Genomic DNA, 19,612 nt, shown 5'->3' on the forward strand with positions numbered 1-19,612 from the left:
TTGTTCTAACATATACTTGTCGAATCATTGGCTATACACTTTGGTGGCTTTTCCATCAAGAATCTCTTGAATAAATTTGTCGAGAGTTCGACCCTTGAAGCCAGGATACAGGTCGTCCAAAATGAGGTATCCAAGGTATCTAGCACACTCTGCAGTATTATCACCACGTACACCCCACGAGTTATAGTACTCATATTCGGCCAGCGCTTGGTTGATGCCAGCACCAGGCTTCCTTGCTTCAGCAACCTTGGCCTTAACCTCGGCTGCAGGAATCTATGGATCGGGATCGTTAGTGACCGGTCACAACTTTGCGCTCTTTTGTATGGAAAGGCTGTCTTACCTTGGTTGTTTCCGGTTTCTCACCGGTCATGGACTCAACCAATCCAAAAAGTTGGTTTTGCGTCATGGCTTCAGTGAAGGCGAAAACCTTCTTATTGAGGGTGCGTGGGTCGCTAATGATCTTCGCAGCGTATTTTCCCACGTCACGGACATCTGTCAAAGAGGATGGAACATCTCCCGCACCGAAGATCTTGTTTTGCGGTGCCAACAGACCGTAGTCAAAGCGGCCGGAAGGGACGCGTGGGAGTGCGATCTGGAACCACCACCCGACATCAATAACGGTGTAGGGAAGACGAAGGCGCTGTATGTGGTCGAGAACTTGCTCTTTCTGTCGTCAATTTGTTAGCAATTTCAAATTCGAAGAGTCTCCTGATCGGGCGCGCTCACTGCATCACGTAGCTGCATAATCCCTCGAGGTCCAACAGTGGCCCAGAAGCAGGGTACATATCGTTGCACACCTACGGCCTTGGCGGCATTCGATAGGAAAATCTCATCATTAAGCGATTGATAATGGATAGTAGAGATAACTGTGTCCACTCCCTTCAGAATGTCGACGAGCTCATCGTGGGACCCTTGAAGATCTGCCGCGACGATCTTGACCCCGCGAGCCTTCAAACTCTGGACAGCCGGTTTATCCAAAGAAAGGGGGCGTATAAGAGCAGTGATATCCTGAATGCCATGGTATCAGCAAGAAAGATTCATGCGAACCGTGGTGTGGTAATACGCACGTATTTGACGTCCGAAGTGACGAGACCGTCCACAATGGATCGGCCGGTTTCGCCTGTGGCGCCGACAACTACAACTCTCATTTTCTGCTGCAGTCGTAGCGAATGGAATAATTTGACTTAGAAGTCTACAGCTTGATTTGATGCATTAATGAATGTTGGAGCCATCCGATACCGCGGCCTTTAGCGAGGTTGGTGAATTTTAGTTGCCGGTACGATCGTCACCTCGGCTATCTAACACGGTACTCCATGTCAGGAAAACAGTAAATCTCAGAACTTGTCTGTATAGAGGGCGAATGTTGAGTCCCCCATAATGGTGAAGCATATGATGAAAACTGTTACCCACGAGGAAATTGATTTTTAACCCCTCATTACAGCTATACCATTCAGCTTACGTAGAGAGCTGGCTAGTGGCAAGACAGTCCATGTATACATCTGAGAAGCATCGGAAGACATGATTAGTCTCTTGAACGGCGAAGCGCGCATACTAGGGGCTCTAATGGAGGAGAAAGGTGAGAGCTGGGGAGAGAGGCATTTGGAGATAGCCGAGCTGGGTGAATGACAAGGGCTCTAACGCAATCGGGAGGTTTTGATTCACGTGTTTATGTTAAGGACAGCATTGCAGGAGCAGCAAGGTTGGGTAGAAGATGATGATTTGTGAGCATCAGGCCCGGGCCCGAAACCTGCAGGAGCAGTAAGAATAAGCATGGAAATAAATCATGGTAATATGGTAATACTGGCGAGCGATAAGGAAGGAAGACCATAAGGGTCGTAAGTGTATGAGTACAGTTAAAGACGAGCTCCTGGGGGGCTGTCAATCCTGGCACCTCCACCTGAGATGCACAGCTTGCCGGTCTCTTTGATCCTTGTTTGAAATATCACCCTGTTTCCATCCTTCCACATCTCCGTCAAAAGGGTCTGGCCCGGAATTACCGTGCTGACAAATCTAACTTTAATGTTTTTGATTTGCCCGAAATGGGAGACGATGTGCTTAGTACTTATTCCAAACGTGCAAAGTCCGTGCAAGATTGGGGCTTCGAAGCCGCCAGCCTGGCTGACGGCAGGATCGACATGTAGAGGATTTCGATCTCCATTCAAGCGATACAGAGCGGCTTGGTCGACTGATGTCTTCTCTTCTAATACAGCGTCTGGCTTGCGATCGGGCGCATGGTATGTAGCCGATGCCTCGTTGCGGGAAGACCGGGCAGCGGGACCGCCGAAGCCACCAGCCCCACGGATGACAAGTGAGAATTCATTGTAGAACAATTCTTCTCTGGTCGTAGCATCAATAGTCAGCGTGCTAACGATTGCAACGCTTGTTTTCCCCTTATCCAGAATATCCTCGAGCTTGGAAAAAGAAACCAGGGTTCCGGATGTTGCAATGGGGTATTTGCGAATCTCTAGAAAATGCTCTCCATGCAGAAGCATCTTGTGAGAGTAATTTGGAACCAGGGTCTCTAGATTGAAAGACCTAGAAGCCATTGTCCCTGGAATGACGCCAAAGGATGGGAGAAGCTGGAAATGGGGATCTTTCTCATACACGAGAGGCAGTTGGGACGACGTGGCGCCAAGAGAGATGTTGTAGAGGATGGCATCTTTATCCGAGAAACTCATTCGTGACTCCTGGGCTTCAGCATTCTTGGCTTGTTCAATCAAGTCCAGATATTGCGTTTGCTTCGAGGCAGAGTCCTGAGCACGAGCGGCGCGGTCTATATTCTCGAGAATGCGTTTTCGCAAGTCGGAAGCAACCTCAGGGCTACTTGTTTTCCTAGTGGTGAAACTTGTGATGTCTTGCCAGCGGTCTAAGATTTTCTCGGGTGTGAGACGCTCATTTAGAGGGAAGTCAACTCCATCGGATCGTTGAAATCGTGTCCTCGCTTGCCACCCGCATCCAGCTTCGAAGACCTGCCCAGAAGCTGTTGCTGGGGCCTTGTCAGAGCATAGTAGAACCACTATGGGTGCGACGAATTCTGGCTTTCGGCTCTTGACGATCTCCTCGCTCAGAACGGCCTTTGTCAGATTCGTCCCCGCCGATGGCGAGATACAGTTGACCTGAACGTTATACTTGCGCCCCTCAAGGGCCAAGGCCCGCGAGAATCCTATGATTGCAGTTTTCTGCAGTGGAACGGTCAGTAGAATGCACAGTAAGTTATTTTCGGGGCAGGCTTACAGCGGCGGCGTAGTTGGTTTGACCATAGTTACCGTATATTCCACTCGTGCTTGTCGTGTTCACAATACGGCCGTATTTCTGCTTGACCATATATGGATATGCTGCCTTTGAGCATTTGTATGTGGCTCTCAGATGAACGTTACCAACTTCATCCCATATCTTTTCTGTCATGTTCTGAAATGCCTTATCTCTCAATATCCCTGCGTTGTTGATGAGAATATCGATCCGTCCAAAATTCTCTATAGCTGTCTTGATAATGGCGTCGCCGTCCTCGGCCGATGACTTTTTGGGGACAGCCGTTCCTCCAAAAGCCCGAATCTCTTCGACGACCGGGCCGGGGTTCACTAGGTCGTTCACGACGACTGATGCGCCCAGCTTTGCAAGCTGTATACAGTATGCTCGACCCAAACTGCAGCGGGGACATGTGTTAGTACGCGTAGATGCATGGCTACAGCTTGACTCACCCTGCCCCTCCACCAGTCACCACGGCTACCCTTCCGTTGAAATCAACATCCACCCCAGGCTTATTTGGCGGAAGCTGTTGTGCCATTCTTAGCTTTGCGACAAGGTCGACGGTCGTGGTCGGGTATTCGGCATTGTGAAAATCGTTGATAGCAGCCCAGTTAGCCAAAACCGCTCCAGGGGTCATTGTTTCATCGCACTTGAGCAAACCACCCTGGGATCTCTCCCACCGTAGCTTGGAAACATGACCCCCGCCAACTTCAAAAATGGAGCCGTTCTCGTCTTGGTTTCTGGGGTGTACGAGAAAGGAAACGAGCGGGACCACCCACTCGGGTGTCAAGTGCTCCAGGAGCTCTGTCGGCATCACGGTGGCTGTCATCCGGCTGGCAGCGATGGGTGAAATGATGTTTGTCAGGATATTATACTTGGCTCCCTCTTTTGCGAGGGTCTCGCCGAATCCTACCATGCCTGCCTTCGCGGCAGCGTAGTTGCATTGGCCAAAATTGCCAAACAAGCCAGCTGCGGACGAGGTAAGGATGACGCGACCGTACTTTTGCTTGCGAAAGTGCGACCATGCTGCCTGAGTCGTTTTGTATGCTCCTCTGAGATGCACTGCGATAACGGCATCCCACTGTGCATCCGTCATGTTCTTGAAGGTGACATCGCGCAAAACTCCCGCGTTGTTGATGAGAATGTCAATCCTGCCAAATGTCCTTAGTGCCGTATCGATGATGTTTTCTCCATGCTCGACGCTGTCGTAGCTTGCTACCGCCTTTCCACCAAGGTCGGTAATCTCTTTGACAACTTCATCCGCGGCCTAGACGCGCCATGTGAGCTATTACAGTAAACCCAACAAGTATTCAGTTATTCACAAACTTACCTCAAGGCTGTTGCCCTGCCCTGTCAGCGATGTTCCAACATCATTGACCACGACGCTAGCGCCTCGAGACGCAAGAAATAGGGCATAGGCTTTTCCCAAACCTGAACCAGCGCCGGTTACCACTGCAACCTGGCTCTCAAAGTTTAGATTCATGTTAGGCGTTTCTTCCAGCAATGAGCACTTTTAACACAGCAGAACAACTGAAAATGGTCTCGATTGTCTGAGATGGAAAGATTCAGGTTTATATCTTTCCCGACGGAGAACAATATAGACTCAGTCTAAAGGCTGGCTTACGAAGAAAAGACTCTCAAGGGCTAAGGGGTGAAGCTCTAAACCGAGGATGCCGGTGGGCCCTTGAATAAAACCCAAGGTGATATGGTTTGTCGGGCCGCGGCCGATTAATGCTCCCACATATACACATTCACATAATGTAAAGAAAATTGCCCAGCATTTCACGCAGAATTTTTTGTTTATTCCATTAAATATTAGGCACAACCACCGTCATTAGCCCATTGCGTGTGATTTACACTTACTGCGCTCTGTAACCACCAAACGAAATCCAACCAACAAAAAGAATACGAACATCATGTCTGCGCTAAGTTATGATCCAGAATTCGCCCAATTGGCGGGCGAATCTCTCACTGACCACCGAGATGTGATTCCGGTCGGTGACATCAAAAGTCGAAGAGATCGCATTGCGCAATTTATCGAAAAGTCACAAAACCAAGAATTGCCAAAAGACATCAAGCAGCAGGTGCACCATAGCCCCTCATCAGACGGTCATCCAGTCGCTATCTACCATTTCACCAAAACAGGGACTAGCTCTGGGCCTGGTCCCGCGATTGTTCACATACATGGAGGAGGCTACACCTGCCTCACTGCCGCTGCAATGACCCCGACTTTAACCAACTATGTCTCGCTAACGGGCGTCCCTATTTTGTCCATCGACTACCGACTATCGCCGGAGTATCTGTACCCTCGCCCCCTCGAGGATTGCTGGGAATCTTTACTGTGGATTCAGAATCACGCTGAGGAGCTCAACATTGACCCTCATCGGATTGCGATCATGGGTGAAAGCGCCGGGGGCGGGTTGACGGCGGCGCTCGCCATCCTTGCCAGAGACAGAGAGCTATCACCCCCGCTAGCCAAGCAGATCTTGATGTACCCCATGCTAGATGACCGGACAGAAACGGACCATACCGGCGGACTTGCTGTATTTGCTACGGAGGACGTTATAACAGGCTGGTCAGCCTACCTGGGAGATCTGTATAAGACAGATAAGGTTCCACCGTATGCAGCAGCGGTCAGACTGGAGGATGTGAGAGGCCTCCCACCCCTTTATTATGACTGCGGTCAACTAGATATGTTTATCCACGAGGGGGCCACGTATGCCCAAAAGTTCATCATGGCAAACATTCCAGTTGACATGCATGTTTACGAAGGAGTTCCTCATGCTTTTCAACGCTTTGCGCCAACCTCCAAAGTCGCTCAACGCGCCCTGGCTAACCGAGTTGCGGCAATGCTCAGCTTTTGACCTTCCTCGGTCTTCTCTAGCAATGATGAATTCTTCGAATTTCTACAATATGTACATACGGTGTATCCTAGAGAAATGGAATACTTGAGCGAGAAAAGAAGAGGAAACTTACAGTTGGAAAAACTCCCATCCCACTTGGATCTCGGTGTCCCTTCCAAGGTTGTGTAGTTGATAATGATTGGGTCTTGCCCTCGTGCCTCGGCAATCTGGGTTCCAAGATTGGCAATCCGCGACCAGCCATATATGTTTCCATGACTTAAAGTCTCCTAAAAATATACGCCACTTGGTCTAGATACTTTCTGTATTTGTTCAAATTCTGTTTCTGGTTATGCCTCCATCCAACGATGCTCCGACACCATTTTCTGAGCCGCCATGGCTAATGGGCCACGGTTCTCCATACTATACGGACTCGCACATCAAATGGCAGAAGGCTTGTCGTGCATTTGTCTCAACCCATCTGGCACCGTACGCGCAAGAATGGGAAACGGAAGGCAATGTTCCAGAGCATGTTTTCGAGACCTTTTCGAAGCACAACATGCTCATTCCGAACTTGCCCGCTCCACTACCAATTGATCTACTGAAGTCCATGGGCATCAACGAGCTCCTTGGTTGCTTGCGGATTGAAGATTTTGACTACTTTCATTTTGCAATTTATATAAGCGAAATGCGAAGACCAGGCGTTGGGGGTCCTACATCATCATTATCCACAGGAATGGCTTATGGAATGCCGCCTATCATCACCTATGGCAGCCAAGAATTGCAACAACGACTTCTCCCGGATCTGATCTGTGGGAAGAAAAGGATTTGCATCGCTATTACGGAACCGAGCGCTGGGAGTGACGTCGCAAATATTTCCACCACCGCCGTTAAGAGCGAGTGTGGGGAATACTACATTGTGAACGGTGAGAAAAAATGGTTAGTCTTTTGTCGCCTTCAGTGTTTGCACTCCTTTCTGATTGTTTTAGGATTACCAATGGAGTTTGGTCTCATTACGCTACGATGGCTGTCAGAACTGGAGGCCCGGGAGCCAAAGGACTCTCGCTCCTGGTGGTGCCCCTGCTCGGTCATCCTGGAGTATCCATGCGCCGAATGAAGACAACTGGAGGTACTACCAGTGGTACCACATTCATTGACCTTGAGGATGTCAGAGTTCCCGCGAAAAATCTTATTGGAAAGGTATGTCTTCATCATGCAGCCTCTAGTCACCTACGCGCCTCATCTCCCATATCCCAATATCTCACCTGGCATCGCGTATCGTTCACTTATCTTTGTATAGGAGGGAGATGGAATGAAGATGATAACCCGAAACTTCAATCATGAACGACTCGCAATTACGATTGGGGTTGCACAAACGGCCAGGGTCGCGCTCTCGGCGGCCTTTGACTACGTCCTCAAGCGGGAAGCCTTCGGGAAACCGCTCATGGAACAAGCTGTGGTCCGGAATCGTCTTGCCAGGTGTGGCTCGGAGCTTGAGAGTCTGTCTGCCTGGGTGGATCAGCTTGTGTACACCATGTACAAAGCAAAAGATCATGGGGCACCGCCAGAGCTTGGAGGCCTTCTTGCTCTAGCGAAGGCCAGAGCAGGCATAGTGCTAGACGAGTGTGCTAGGTGTGCAGTTCTTCTTTTCGGCGGCAATGGCTATACTCGCACTGGTCAGGGTGAGCTAGTAGAGAAGCTTTATCGGGAGGTGCCAGCAGCACGAATTCCAGGAGGTAGTGAAGATGTCATGTTTGACCTCGCTATTCGCCAGCTTGTCAAAAGCTATAGAAACAACGCACGTACTGTGGGAAAGGGAAAGCTATGAGGTCATTGCAGAACGCGATCATCTTATCCAATCATAAATACCTATTCCTGCTGTGAATATGCCGTGCCTCATGTAGCCTTGTGCCTAGGATTTACCTTGGCAGTCCCGTCAATCGCGAAAGATTTTACAATGTAGCTTGCTCAGTGCTTGTTCGTCCATATGTTTCTCTGACATCGTCTCATCCTCTCTCTTGTTTTTTCGTAGACATCCGAATCAAAATACAAGTTGCCGTTTGCCGCAAGCAAAAGCCCTCGGCAAAGCCTTGTCTCGGAGACAGTTTGTGAGTGATTTAAACGTATTAGCGTATCAGGAAAAGTTGCCTTCAACCCCTCCTCCTCCCCGGCCCCCGGCCCCCACCCCCCACCACCATCTGAGGCCGGAAATGATCATCACCTTTCCGCTTCCTCGAGCGTCGTGTGTACCACTATTCTATAGAGCGGAAAGGTTTCCTCGCCCACCCTCGGTAATATACCACTCGCTGAGTGTCAAGTGCAATATTCGTCTATCTTCTCATATAGAGCTCACAAACTCCTGCATGAATACACAGTCGCTGGCATCATTCTTAAAGGCGAGTCAAAATGCCTTTCCAATTCGACCCCGAGTACGCTACAGCTATCGAGCCACTGATCCCTATCCTATCGAAACGAGCTAAGCTCACCATCGAGGGTATCAAGCTCAGCAGAGATGCAAGGGAAAAAGGAATCGCTCGGTTATATGGAGTATTGCCAGATTCACCTGATGTGGAGCAGACGGTATATCATATGGAAGCCTATGATGGCTACCAAATTCCAATCATCAATTTTAGCAAAAAAGGCGCACCCACAGAGCCGGGACCAGTGATTATGCATTACCATGGCGGTGGTATGATATTGGGATCAGCAGAGCTACATGCCAAGCCATTGGCGGTTCTTGTCAGCGAAACAGGAATTCCCATTTTCAGCGTCAACTACCGGCTAGCCCCGGAGTATAATGGGGTCATTCCTGTCGAGGACTGTTATTCTGCCCTTGTTTGGCTACACAAGAATGCAAACGTGCTTGGAGTTGACCCGGCCAGGATTGCAGTTTTTGGAGAAAGTGCAGGCGGTGGCCTGGCTGCTGGTGTTACGTTGATGGCTCGAGACAGAAATCTCGAGCCTCCCATCGCGAAGCAGATTCTCGTCTATCCAATGCTAGACGACCGGACAACCACTGCAAATGAGGCAGTGGAGCCGTTGGCGTTCTGGAAAACGGAGGACAATATCACCGCCTGGACTGCTCTTCTGGGAGATGATGCGGGTATATCCGACGCCTCCGTCTCACCCTATACAGCCCCTGCGAGGGCAAAGAGTTTAGCTGGCTTGCCGCCTACCTATATTGATGTTGGTGAGCTTGACATCTTCCGGAATGAGAGCATTACATATGCGACAAGGTTGTTAGGTGAGAATATCTCTACCGAGCTTCATGTATATTCTGGTTTACCACATGCATTCGAAATGGTTGCACCTTTCATATCTGCAACTGCCAGGGCGCAGGAAAACAGGTGCAAGGCAATGCTTTCATTTTAAGGAATGTTGAGTATACTTTTTGCAAATGGACAGGCAGTGACCGCGTCATATCGACGGGCAGCCCCTCGCCTCCCTGTAGCCTAGAAAATGAGACACATACATACTTGAATTTGAGTTTACTAAATGATCTTAACATTGAGACGGTCCTTACTCTGATCTTGAAGTAATTACATTTATAGAAGGTAGTTGCAGTCCCCGAAAATAGCTAGTCTTTTGTATCTCTAGCAGTAGAGCTCTCAGCTCGTCCTTATGGGAGGAATAATCATGTGTTCAAAGCAAATATAAGACAACTGGTAGCCAGATTTGCATGCTAATCTCTAGATATGTATAATCTGAAAGTAACTTGAATGGCATTAATCATTTGACACGAGGCAGCAACGCAATAGAAATAGTAAAGAAGTTATGAATGGAGAAAGGTCAGCAAATCAAATACCACGAAGCCTTTTCCATCAGTGTATAGAGCTCTTCTATCGGATCTCAAAGTCTTCAAAGTTTGGCTTTGAGACCATGCGATGGTAGACAGCAGTATGCCATGGCGCGTTGACGCTCTGGCGACCGAATTCATTTACGTAGTATCCATGTCCTTCCATCTCCCAAATGAGGTCCTTAGCTGCCTCGTCGAGTCTAGTGTTATAATCGTCAAAAACATCTTTGCGGCACTCCATAGAGCTCTTATCATTCTCCAGCATGTGGACGAAGCAGAGCGCCGTATACCGTGCCCAGATTTCACCCCACGAATAGAAGCCTCCAGAGCGCGGTTGGTGATTGGGTCCGTAGAAACTGAAGAAATTGGGGAATCCCGGCAAAGCCAGGCCCATGTATGACCGCGGGCCATCCTTACTCCACAGGGATTGCATTGATGCCTCATTTCGACCGACATACTTGCATGGATAGAAGTACTGGGTGACCTTAAACCCGGTACCAAGAACAACAATGTCAAACTCGCGCTCCACACCGTCCTTTGTCTTGAGGCCGTTCTCGGTGAATTGGTCAATGTCATCGGTGACAAGTTCCACGTTCTCACGGTGTAACATATCGTAAAAGCCATTGTCGACGACTAGCCGTCGCACGAGGGGGGCGTGCTTGGGTAGGATCTTCTCCAGGAGACCTGGAACCCCCTCTGCCTTGGACATGATGTATTCGGTCAGGTTCTTTTGCACCAAGTCATTACGTTCGTTAATTCTACCGCCCTTGGCCTGCCAGTCCTTGTCGATGTTCTGCATGTACTGAAGTTGCTGAGAGGTCACATGAGACGAATAGCAATACCAATTCCAGTAATAGGGCATATTTGCGAACATCCAGCGCACATGGTCATCGATTTCGGATCGGTAGCCGTCCATTTTCATGATCCAGTTAGGCGTGCGTTGAAAAACGGTGAACTGTTTAGCCTCGCGGGCGACGGCGGGGGCGAGCTGCGTACCCGTTGATCCGGTGCCGAGGAGCGCTACACGCTTGTCTTTGTAGTCAACGCTGCTATCCCACTTGGAAGTGTGAAAGATTGGGCCCTTGAAGTCCTTGATGCCTTTAATATCCGGCTGATTGGCTGTGGCAAACAGCCCACTGCCACTGACGATAGCATTGCAGGTGATAGTCTCCTCGAGACCGTCAGCATGCTTCACAGTGAGCTCCCACTCGCTTGTATCCTCATGCCAGACAGCTCCGATCACTTCGCGGTTGAATTTAAAATGATCCTTAATCTGGTAGTGCTCGGCCACGTCATCAAGGTACTTTCGCGTCTCGCCAGCAGATGCGAAATACTCAGACCAAGGATAATTTTTGAAGAATTTGAATTGAAAGAGATAACTTGAGGTGTCGACTCGTGCGTCAGGATAGGAGTTGAGAAGCCAAGTGCCACCGATAGCTCCCTGGCGCTCCAGGACCTGGAAGTTTAATCCGAGTCGCTTGAATTGTACAGCGGCAGCGACGCCACTGATACCACCGCCAATGACCACCACCTTGAAACTGTCGATTTTTTCGGCTGAAGGCTTTTTGTCCGTCCATTTAGCATCTCGAGGAAATTCCTCGTACGCCAGCTCTTCATAATGGTAATCGTATTCGACCTCGGGGACTGGCTCATCCCCAAAGAGGTCGGCTAGCTTTTTGGCCTCGGCCTTTGATGGCGGTGGCGGGATGGGATCACCCGGCACCCGAGCCGCTAAATAGGCGAATGCTTTCTCTTTCAAGGCCGGGACATCTTCTTCCGACAGAATGTGCGCAAACATGGCACCGCCCCGAATGGCGTGGCGCCGAGTGCGCATGTTGGCCAAGTCAGGATCTCCAGTAACTTGAAGTAAGGCAAGTCGCAGGGCGTTTAGGTTTGATTTGTCAATTGAATTTTTGATAAATTCATGGTCGACTGGCTTTGTGCCATTGACAGTACCATTTGCATGTGGCGCCATATTTGGCCACTAGGGGGCGTGTTGTAGATCTTTGGTGAGGGTATCGAAATATCTCAAGATTTTTGAGGCACAGCACCCAGATTATAATCACCAACGTTATACTAATATAATGGATGAGGGTGCGTTGGCAGTGTTCAACCTCCTCTTCAGCAAAGGGCAAGCATCTAAGTGAAGATATACCCGACTCCAAATATTGCAAAGAACAGGCCGAGGACCGAGGGGTTATTCTTGGATTCATAAGTATTTCATAGATTGTCCAGATTGAGGCTTAGAGATAGATCTTGATGGAGAGCGCAATTTGCCCAACTTCTCAGCCTAAGTTTTGACCTTCGGGCCAAGGAGCCGACCCCCCTCGCCTGCCTCGGATACCCAGATCCAAGCTGACCTAGAACATCGTGACACCCACCAGCGAACGACACTCATAGCTGTTTTAAACAGTGACTTAATTGTGAGCATCAAGGATCAATATTGTTTACGTTCGGCGTTGTTGTCACTTTCCCTGCAGTCACGCGGTACAATCTTACAATGCTTTTCACATCCAAACATCCGGATATTGAATGTATTTTCACCATCCTAGATTTTCTTTTACTTGACGAGCCTTCTCTTACAATATGAACAGATCCAACCGACTTGACCGTATGGGAATGGGCCTTTGAAGATCGAAGGTACTCGCCTTTATTCAACTATCCGCCAAATGAGATAGCCGGCTTCGTCAATGCTGCGACTCAGGAGCGGCTTTCCTTTTCCGCGGTGAAGGAACATGCAACCCATTTGTGCACGGCTTTGGTCAAAAAATATGGTTTGCAAGTTTCGGATACCGTGTCCTTGTTCAGTCAGAACACAATATGGTATCCAGTGGGTCTGTTTGCCATTTTGAGAGCAGGTATTATTCCCACCCAGGTTTCCTGCCTTAACATAACACAAGCTAAACACGAGAAATCAGGTGGAAGAGTTAATGGCGCATCTCCTTCATACACCGCAGGTGAGATGTCGCATGCTCTCAAGACGGCGAAATCCAAATACATCATGACAGTGCCCGGCTCCATTGATGTATGCCTTTTGGCTGCGAAGGAGGCAGGGATTCCCAAGGAGAATATATTTCTGTTAGAAGGGGAACATGAAGGTTTTACAACAGTGAAGCAGCTCCTACAGATTGGTAAAGGCTATGGCGAACATTGTCAGAGCCCCATCTACCGCATACCTGCAGGGCAGACGAACGACGTTTGTGGTTATTTGAACTTTAGTAGTGGAACTACCGGCCTGCCAAAAGCAGTGAGACGCGATATCCCAACATTACCGGAGTTGCCAGCTGACTCCTATAAATTTTAGGTGATGCTGTCTCATCGCAATGTGATCGCTCAATGCCTTCAGCTCAAAGCTGTGGCGGGGGCCGATAAAAAACGATTTCTAGCCAGCCTACCGTTGTTCCACAGTAAGGATCCAGAAGTTAAATATAAATAAAACAGCATTGACAGACATACAGTTAGTGGACTCGTGCGTTTTCTTCACTGGCCTATTGCTAGTAACGATGAATGTGTCATGCTTTCACAATTCACCATGGAAGGATTTCTCGACGCCATCGTCCGATATCAGATTACCGATCTTACACTCGTTCCATCCATTGTTATACGACTCGTGCGTGACCCCATTGTCGACAAGTATGACATAAAAAGCATCAAACGTATCGCGTGTGGCGCTGCACCCCTGGGGTCGGAGGTCATTCAGCAGCTTAGGGAAAGGATGCCATGGACAGGCTTCCGGCAAAGCTATGGCATGACAGAATCATGCTGCTGCCTTACAACACATCCGCCAGAGTTTTACAGTTATGATTATGCCAATAATTCTGGCACACTGCTGGGGTCAACGGTAGTCAAGGTCATCGATGTGAGCACTGGCAAAGAGCTAGGTCCCAATGAAGCAGGCGAAATCCTTGCCAAGGGCCCCCAGATTGCTCTGGGCTACCTCGGAAACCCGGAGGAAACGGCCGAGACCTTTGGCACTGATGGTTTCCTCCGTACCGGAGATGTCGGCGTGATCGATGACCAAGGCTTCATTCGTATTGTTGATCGCACAAAAGAGATGATCAAGGTCAAGGGTCTACAGGTCGCACCGGCTGAACTAGAGAATATCTTGCTAGGTCACCCCAGTGTTGGTGACTGCGCTGTCTTAGGGATACCGGACCCGTATAGCGCTGAGCGACCGAAGGCTTATGTTGTGTTGAAACCCAATATTGAGGCCAGTGATTCCGTCGGTAGGAGTCTGATCCAGTATGTGAAAGAGAAGCTAGTACGTTACAAGTGGATTAAGGAGGTTGAGTTCATCGCGGAGATACCGAAGAGCCCAAGTAGTAAGATTCTGAGGAGAGTCTTACGGGAGAAGGAGAAAGAGGGAAGCCGGGGATACGTCGTGAGAGATATCTCTGAGCGGCCAAGATTGTAGTTACAAGTGTTCCTTATCAAATAGCTAGTCATTTACAGGCCGTATGATGATCTTGATTCAGTATTACTTCCTTTGGCACTATTCTCCTGCTTTCTCGATGACAGACCGACTATGACAACCTATGAAGGCCAACCAACTAAACCAGTCAAGCACCTCTGTGTCCTCCTGTAAATCCGGCCTGAAAATTGAATCAAGCATGGTCGTAACAGGATCAAACTCCTGTTAGGTACTAGCATACTTCAGGATTCCGCGGAATGAAGAGACTTGTAGGACGGACGAAGTCTTCAGTCATTACACTGGCCCTTGCAAACGGTCGTAAATCAACCCTCGGCAGGACTAAGGATATTACGATACCCTAGATGGTCAACATCCCCACCTTCACTAATCCAATCAAAGGTGGGGCGAGGTTATTGTAACTTGAATCTGTCTTCCGAGGGTCAGAATGATAAACCCAGACCCCTCGGTAATCCTTCACGCCAGTATTTACAGCTCTCTTTCCGAGTTTCGCCAAGGGAATACTGTAGTTCTGGTTGTCGCTATATACTCTGAAGGCCGTCACCAAGAATTCCTGTTCATACAATCAACTATTGATCAGTTTCATATGCCCTAGTATTGACCGTGCAACATGTCTTATGAAGGAGAAACTGCCTATATCACCGGTAAAAAAGCACCCTCGTGAGACTGCTTTAACCAGCCAATGCTAAGATATTCTTCGCAGGGGGTGCCAGCGGCATCGGCCGTTCCTTAGCTGCGAGGCTTTTGAGCAAGGGGTACGCAGTTCTAATGAATGAAAATGAGAAAAATCGCGCTAATACCTCCTTTTATAGAATGAAAGTTGTGATTGCCGACCGCAATATCGAAGGGGCAACAGAAGTCGCTCGTGAGGCTACTCAGAATGGACAAGTCGCCTTCGCAGTGCAGGTCGACGTAGCGGACTGGGAGTCCCAGCGCAAAGGCTTTGAAGACGCTATCGAAAAAGTCGGTAGAATCAATTACGTATTTGCCGTGGCTGGGATTCCCGAGTCATCCTGGCTCCCAAATAGACCGAAAGCGACTGAATTCGAGAAGCCGAACCTGAAGGTATTCGATGTCAATGGAACTGGGCCTCTTTATACCTCCGCGCTGGCCATTCAACACTTTCGCTGCCAAAAGCCAGGCAAGCACGGGTATCGTGGAAAGCGTACGTTGAACTTGAGCTCGTTGACTACCCGATTGTTCTGTTTTAATAATTAACTTGTTGCAGTTGTGTTGGTGGCCTCTGGATGCAGCTTCTACTACATCCCGTCTCTCCCTATCTATACTGCTTCAAAACAGTAAGTTCTCCCAGCTAATCTTTTATCGCCAAATACTCACTAACGCAATTCTAGTGCTGTGCTGGGCTTCGTCCGTTCGTTCGGCAAATACTTACCCGACGAAAAAATCACCCTGAACGCTATATGCCCGAACATAGTCAAGACCAATATCTCTACTGGGGCTTTCTATGATAAAGCGGGAGCCAGGGGACTGTTGATCAGTGTAGATACTCTAGTGGAAGCTTTTGAGTCTCTGCTGGGTGACAGTGATACCTCCGGTGAGGCAGTTGAGATTTTGCCTGGCGATGAGGGGTATCGAGTCAAGGAGATTCCCGAATACACTAACGACAAGTGCAAAGAAAGCGTGGAAATGACGACGGACAGATCGCACCGGTCATTCCAGTTCCACCAGCCCATATTGGAGTAAACTCCAGTCAAATGATGGATGAATGTCTTAGCTTAACTGTTCTTGACTCTATTTCAAACTCCAAGGACTATCAATAAATTATCTCATCTTCGACCCTCAATCGGTTCACATCGCAAGTATTGGCATAGTTTTATATTCCGAATTCCTTCATATTGGCAACTCGGTAATTTCTAAGATATTTGTCATCTGCACAATTCTGAACTGGACCCTGACTTTTTGGCGTGAAACTTATGGTAAAAGCGACAGTATAGACAAATTGCATGGTTAATTGAATGCCGCATCCATGGATGGCCACAAAAACCTGGGTAGTACCTGGAGCGCATCCCAAAACCGAAGGTTTTGATCGTGGATTTGAGTCTACCTCGGCAACATATATCAGCTGACTATTTGAGAGTGGGTCACCTGACCTCTTAGTCATCAACGTTGGTTCACTAACCACTCATACCGCCTAATAACCCCTTTTGACCAAGACGTCCGTCCAGACCATCCAGAGTGGGCTTCGGTATATGGGCTCGGTGGGGGTTGAAATGGGCCCCCATTTGAGCCCATTTTGTGGCTCCAAAATTATGTGCATTTTTCATGAAATATGCAGAAAAATTGGTTCTAAACGGGTAAGATACCACTTTAAATACGCATTTCTATAAAGTTCTCACCTAAATAAGTTAGAATATAGCTCTTGAGCTTGTATGTAAGGTTAAGACCTTATGATATAGATTATTCTTCATCCGAATTATATACAAAGGGTGGTTAGGGCGAAGACTTATATACATATGTGGTAAGTAAGGTGGTGAAGCTGTATGTTCTACGTGTATATATCTCCCCAATCAGCACGGCAAATCAACCACTTCAATATGTAAAATCAGGCATACAGCAGGTCTCAATTAGGCCTAAATTAGGCATCAACTCTATCCTTATCTGAAAATGGGGGCATGGATTTTATGGGTTGGGGTGGGCTAGAATTTTGAAATGGGGCCCCATTTGCCGAAGCCTAATCCAGAGCGACTGATGAACGCATAAGAATCACTTCACATCCATTATGCCTGCAAGATTCGAATCTCTTATCTAGTCATCGGGAACCTTCCAATGGAAGATATAGAGATTACAATGAGTATGTTGGACTGGGTAAGCGGGCAAAAAGTTACGAACAAATAACGTGATGTCACTACGAGCAGCAAGTCTTACTTGTATCTCTTTCTATTGTCAGTATTGCTATTTACCTTCTCTTTAGGAAAAACACCAGCTAAAAGTTATGATATGAAAAAGGCCACCGAATTGAGTCTCACCGATGCCAAGCCTCGTCACAAAACCATAGATACGTAATAAACAGCTGGAAAGTATTCTCGCTTGTCACAGGGGTTGGCCTTCAGGGCGACGCTGACGCCCAGCAGCAGTGCTGGGAGGTCCAACAGGCTTGTTGCCATAGGGTGTGACATCGATGCCTAGCTCCTGTGCTTTGATGCGAAGAGCGAGACGAGCTGAGTGGAATCTGCTAAATGCAAATTGGTGGAACATTGCATACAGGCCTTTCTGCGGGAGAGGACAGTAGTTTACGATAGATTCACCCTCTGGGCCAATGAAGAAGGCATTTCCCTTTTCCCAGCGCTCGTGACACTTCTTTGCCATCTCATCTCCCATAATCGCTTGAATGGCGCCCTTAGTCTCCATATAACCAGTTGCGAAAACGACGATATCTGCTTGTTGGCGAGTGCCGTCCTTGAAAATAACGCCATCATTGGTGAAGCGCTCAATCTCCGAGTGTAAAAGTTGGATCTTTTTATCCGCAATGAGCTTACAGCAACCGGTATCCCAGTAGAATCCTCCTTGGTCAAAGTGGAACATTGAATAGGCACCGCCACCGTGATAACCATCATGGAGGCGATACCCTACATTTCTGAGGGATTCCAAGAGGTGTTTATCCAAGTCACGCGCAATGACTTGTCCCCGAGGTAAGAGCTCATACTGAACGGGCAGCGATTGCCGTAAGAAAGTGGATTGGTCCAAAAGCTCGACTGGTAGACCCCCTTTACGATTCGTCAATTCACGGTCCTTCATGAGGCGCCGCACGCTCTTATCAACCGACATGACATGTGTTGCACTGCGCTGGATCATGCTCACGTTGCAGCCCTTCTCATACAGTTCGAAGGCAATGTCATGTCCAGAGGTTGCGGCACCTACCACCAGGCCTCGCTTCCCTTTCACGTTGGGGTCTGATTTATACCGGGATGAATGAACAATGGTGCCACCATGTTTTTCGAACTCCGACATTCCTGGAACTTCAGGCACAGTTGGTAATGTTCCAGAAATCCCTGTGGCAATCATCAAATGGCGGGGGTGAAGGACTCGTTTGCTACCGTCCTCTCGCGTGACGGTGATGGTCCACTCTCCCAGTTTCTCATCGTACAGCGCATTCTTGCCGTCGATTTCTGACTTCGTCCAGATATTCAGGTTCATGATTCCAGCGTAGTGCAGTAGGAAGTCGGCAAGCTGCCGCGCAGGGAGGAAGACGGGGAACCAACTTGGGAAGGGGACACATGGCATATGATTTGTGAAGGTGGGCCCATGCAAGGAAAGCGAAGCATAGCGGCTTGCCCAGCTATAGCCAGGTCTGTCCTCTTTCTCGATAATCAGGTGTGGTATTCCTAGGACTTTGAGCCGAGCAGCCATGGCCAGACCAGTTTGTCCGGCTCCGATGATCACGACCGTCGGTTCAAAACCCTCCCGGCCTTCCACCTCGTCTTGCCTGAGCTCTAGATAGGTTCTTCCTTGTCCCAGAGGATCTTGCAGCTTTGCGGGCTGGTAACGCATTTTGTCACCATGTTCAGCGTCCCATCCTGCAATCGTCTCCACAGCTGTGCCGATCGAGTACAGCTTCCACGAATCGACCTCTGCCAATTCTGCCGCAGACCCTTCCTTGGCAGCCACGGGGCTAAGGCGTGCTGCACCAATACCGGTGCCATGTGCAAATTCGAACTCTATATGGAACAAAATAAAAGACAAATCATCCCCGAGATTCTCCCTGGATGAGGGAATCTGGCTATGGATTCGAATATTCTTGAGCTCTGTGACTGGGAGCCTTTCTTTGAGCATGGGTCGAATGGTATCATGCCGATGAAAGGTCCTAACGTCCCATGTCAATAACATCACGTCCTTCCAATAACCATCTTCACAAATATAGCTTAAAATGGTATCGACATCCTGCGATTTAACAGCCGCGGCAAAGCGCTTCACAAACGATGCAACAAGCTTGTCGACATCCACGGTCGCATAATCCGGAGTAAAACCAAGCTTGTCATTAGTAGGAAGCACCGGCCGCTCGACATGGCCATAGTAAGCGAGGGTTTGCGATAATGGCACACCAGCCCATCCAATTGTGGAATCAGCGTTGGGTGTACGAATTGCCTCGTCACTCCAGTCGGGCGTAGCGCTCTTCGTCATAATCGCTTGTAGATCTGATGTTGGGTATTTGTTTTGCTTCGTGCACAAATTGTGTCTATGCCTTATATTCCATACTTGCATTGATTGTTGTTCTGCCTACTTGCCTCGGGCCGGCCTCCAGACTCGGCCAGCCACATGCCACGCACTCAACCAAGGCTACCC

At 48.7% G+C, this 19,612-nt stretch overlaps 9 protein-coding genes across 9 annotated transcripts; 5 read left to right on the forward strand and 4 right to left on the reverse strand.

The window, feature by feature from the left end:
* Nucleotides 1–24: 24 nt before the first annotated feature.
* Nucleotides 25–1,148, reverse strand: N7503_001003 (uncharacterized protein; the record flags this gene model as incomplete). The annotated part of the gene is made up of 4 exons (XM_057060564.1): nucleotides 25–273; nucleotides 341–667; nucleotides 727–1,008; nucleotides 1,068–1,148. 4 exons carry the CDS (start codon nucleotides 1,146–1,148, stop codon nucleotides 25–27), a joined length of 939 nt encoding a protein of 312 aa, XP_056927487.1.
* Nucleotides 1,149–1,853: 705 nt separating this feature from the next.
* N7503_001004 (SDR family oxidoreductase) lies at nucleotides 1,854–4,729 on the reverse strand (the record flags this gene model as incomplete). The annotated part of the gene is made up of 4 exons (XM_057060565.1): nucleotides 1,854–3,179; nucleotides 3,235–3,643; nucleotides 3,699–4,513; nucleotides 4,577–4,729. 4 exons carry the CDS (start codon nucleotides 4,727–4,729, stop codon nucleotides 1,854–1,856), a joined length of 2,703 nt encoding a protein of 900 aa, XP_056927488.1.
* Nucleotides 4,730–5,162: 433 nt separating this feature from the next.
* On the forward strand, nucleotides 5,163–6,110 carry N7503_001005 (alpha/beta hydrolase; the record flags this gene model as incomplete). Its single annotated transcript, XM_057060566.1, has 1 exon — nucleotides 5,163–6,110. One exon carries the CDS (start codon nucleotides 5,163–5,165, stop codon nucleotides 6,108–6,110), a length of 948 nt encoding a protein of 315 aa, XP_056927489.1.
* Nucleotides 6,111–6,438: 328 nt separating this feature from the next.
* Nucleotides 6,439–7,914, forward strand: N7503_001006 (acyl-CoA dehydrogenase family protein; the record flags this gene model as incomplete). Its single annotated transcript, XM_057060567.1, has 3 exons — nucleotides 6,439–7,025; nucleotides 7,076–7,286; nucleotides 7,387–7,914. 3 exons carry the CDS (start codon nucleotides 6,439–6,441, stop codon nucleotides 7,912–7,914), a joined length of 1,326 nt encoding a protein of 441 aa, XP_056927490.1.
* Nucleotides 7,915–8,492: 578 nt separating this feature from the next.
* N7503_001007 (alpha/beta hydrolase) lies at nucleotides 8,493–9,458 on the forward strand (the record flags this gene model as incomplete). Its single annotated transcript, XM_057060568.1, has 1 exon — nucleotides 8,493–9,458. The coding sequence occupies one exon, from the start codon at nucleotides 8,493–8,495 to the stop codon at nucleotides 9,456–9,458; it is 966 nt and encodes a 321-aa protein (XP_056927491.1).
* Nucleotides 9,459–9,925: 467 nt separating this feature from the next.
* Nucleotides 9,926–11,857, reverse strand: N7503_001008 (flavin-containing monooxygenase; the record flags this gene model as incomplete). The annotated part of the gene is made up of 1 exon (XM_057060569.1): nucleotides 9,926–11,857. The coding sequence occupies one exon, from the start codon at nucleotides 11,855–11,857 to the stop codon at nucleotides 9,926–9,928; it is 1,932 nt and encodes a 643-aa protein (XP_056927492.1).
* Nucleotides 11,858–12,844: 987 nt separating this feature from the next.
* On the forward strand, nucleotides 12,845–14,296 carry N7503_001009 (uncharacterized protein; the record flags this gene model as incomplete). The annotated part of the gene is made up of 3 exons (XM_057060570.1): nucleotides 12,845–13,129; nucleotides 13,187–13,289; nucleotides 13,341–14,296. The coding sequence occupies 3 exons, from the start codon at nucleotides 12,845–12,847 to the stop codon at nucleotides 14,294–14,296; spliced, it is 1,344 nt and encodes a 447-aa protein (XP_056927493.1).
* Nucleotides 14,297–14,921: 625 nt separating this feature from the next.
* N7503_001010 (uncharacterized protein) lies at nucleotides 14,922–16,015 on the forward strand (the record flags this gene model as incomplete). Its single annotated transcript, XM_057060571.1, has 5 exons — nucleotides 14,922–14,955; nucleotides 15,015–15,066; nucleotides 15,124–15,476; nucleotides 15,540–15,609; nucleotides 15,664–16,015. The coding sequence occupies 5 exons, from the start codon at nucleotides 14,922–14,924 to the stop codon at nucleotides 16,013–16,015; spliced, it is 861 nt and encodes a 286-aa protein (XP_056927494.1).
* Nucleotides 16,016–17,362: 1,347 nt separating this feature from the next.
* N7503_001011 (flavin-containing monooxygenase) lies at nucleotides 17,363–19,450 on the reverse strand (the record flags this gene model as incomplete). The annotated part of the gene is made up of 1 exon (XM_057060572.1): nucleotides 17,363–19,450. One exon carries the CDS (start codon nucleotides 19,448–19,450, stop codon nucleotides 17,363–17,365), a length of 2,088 nt encoding a protein of 695 aa, XP_056927495.1.
* Between the last annotated feature and the right edge of the window lie 162 nt (nucleotides 19,451–19,612).

Source organism: Penicillium pulvis (genome assembly GCF_028828015.1).
Source record: "Penicillium pulvis strain IBT 33274 chromosome Unknown contig_10_segment0_segment0, whole genome shotgun sequence".
In the NCBI taxonomy this organism is placed as follows: Eukaryota; Fungi; Ascomycota; class Eurotiomycetes; order Eurotiales; family Aspergillaceae; genus Penicillium; species Penicillium pulvis.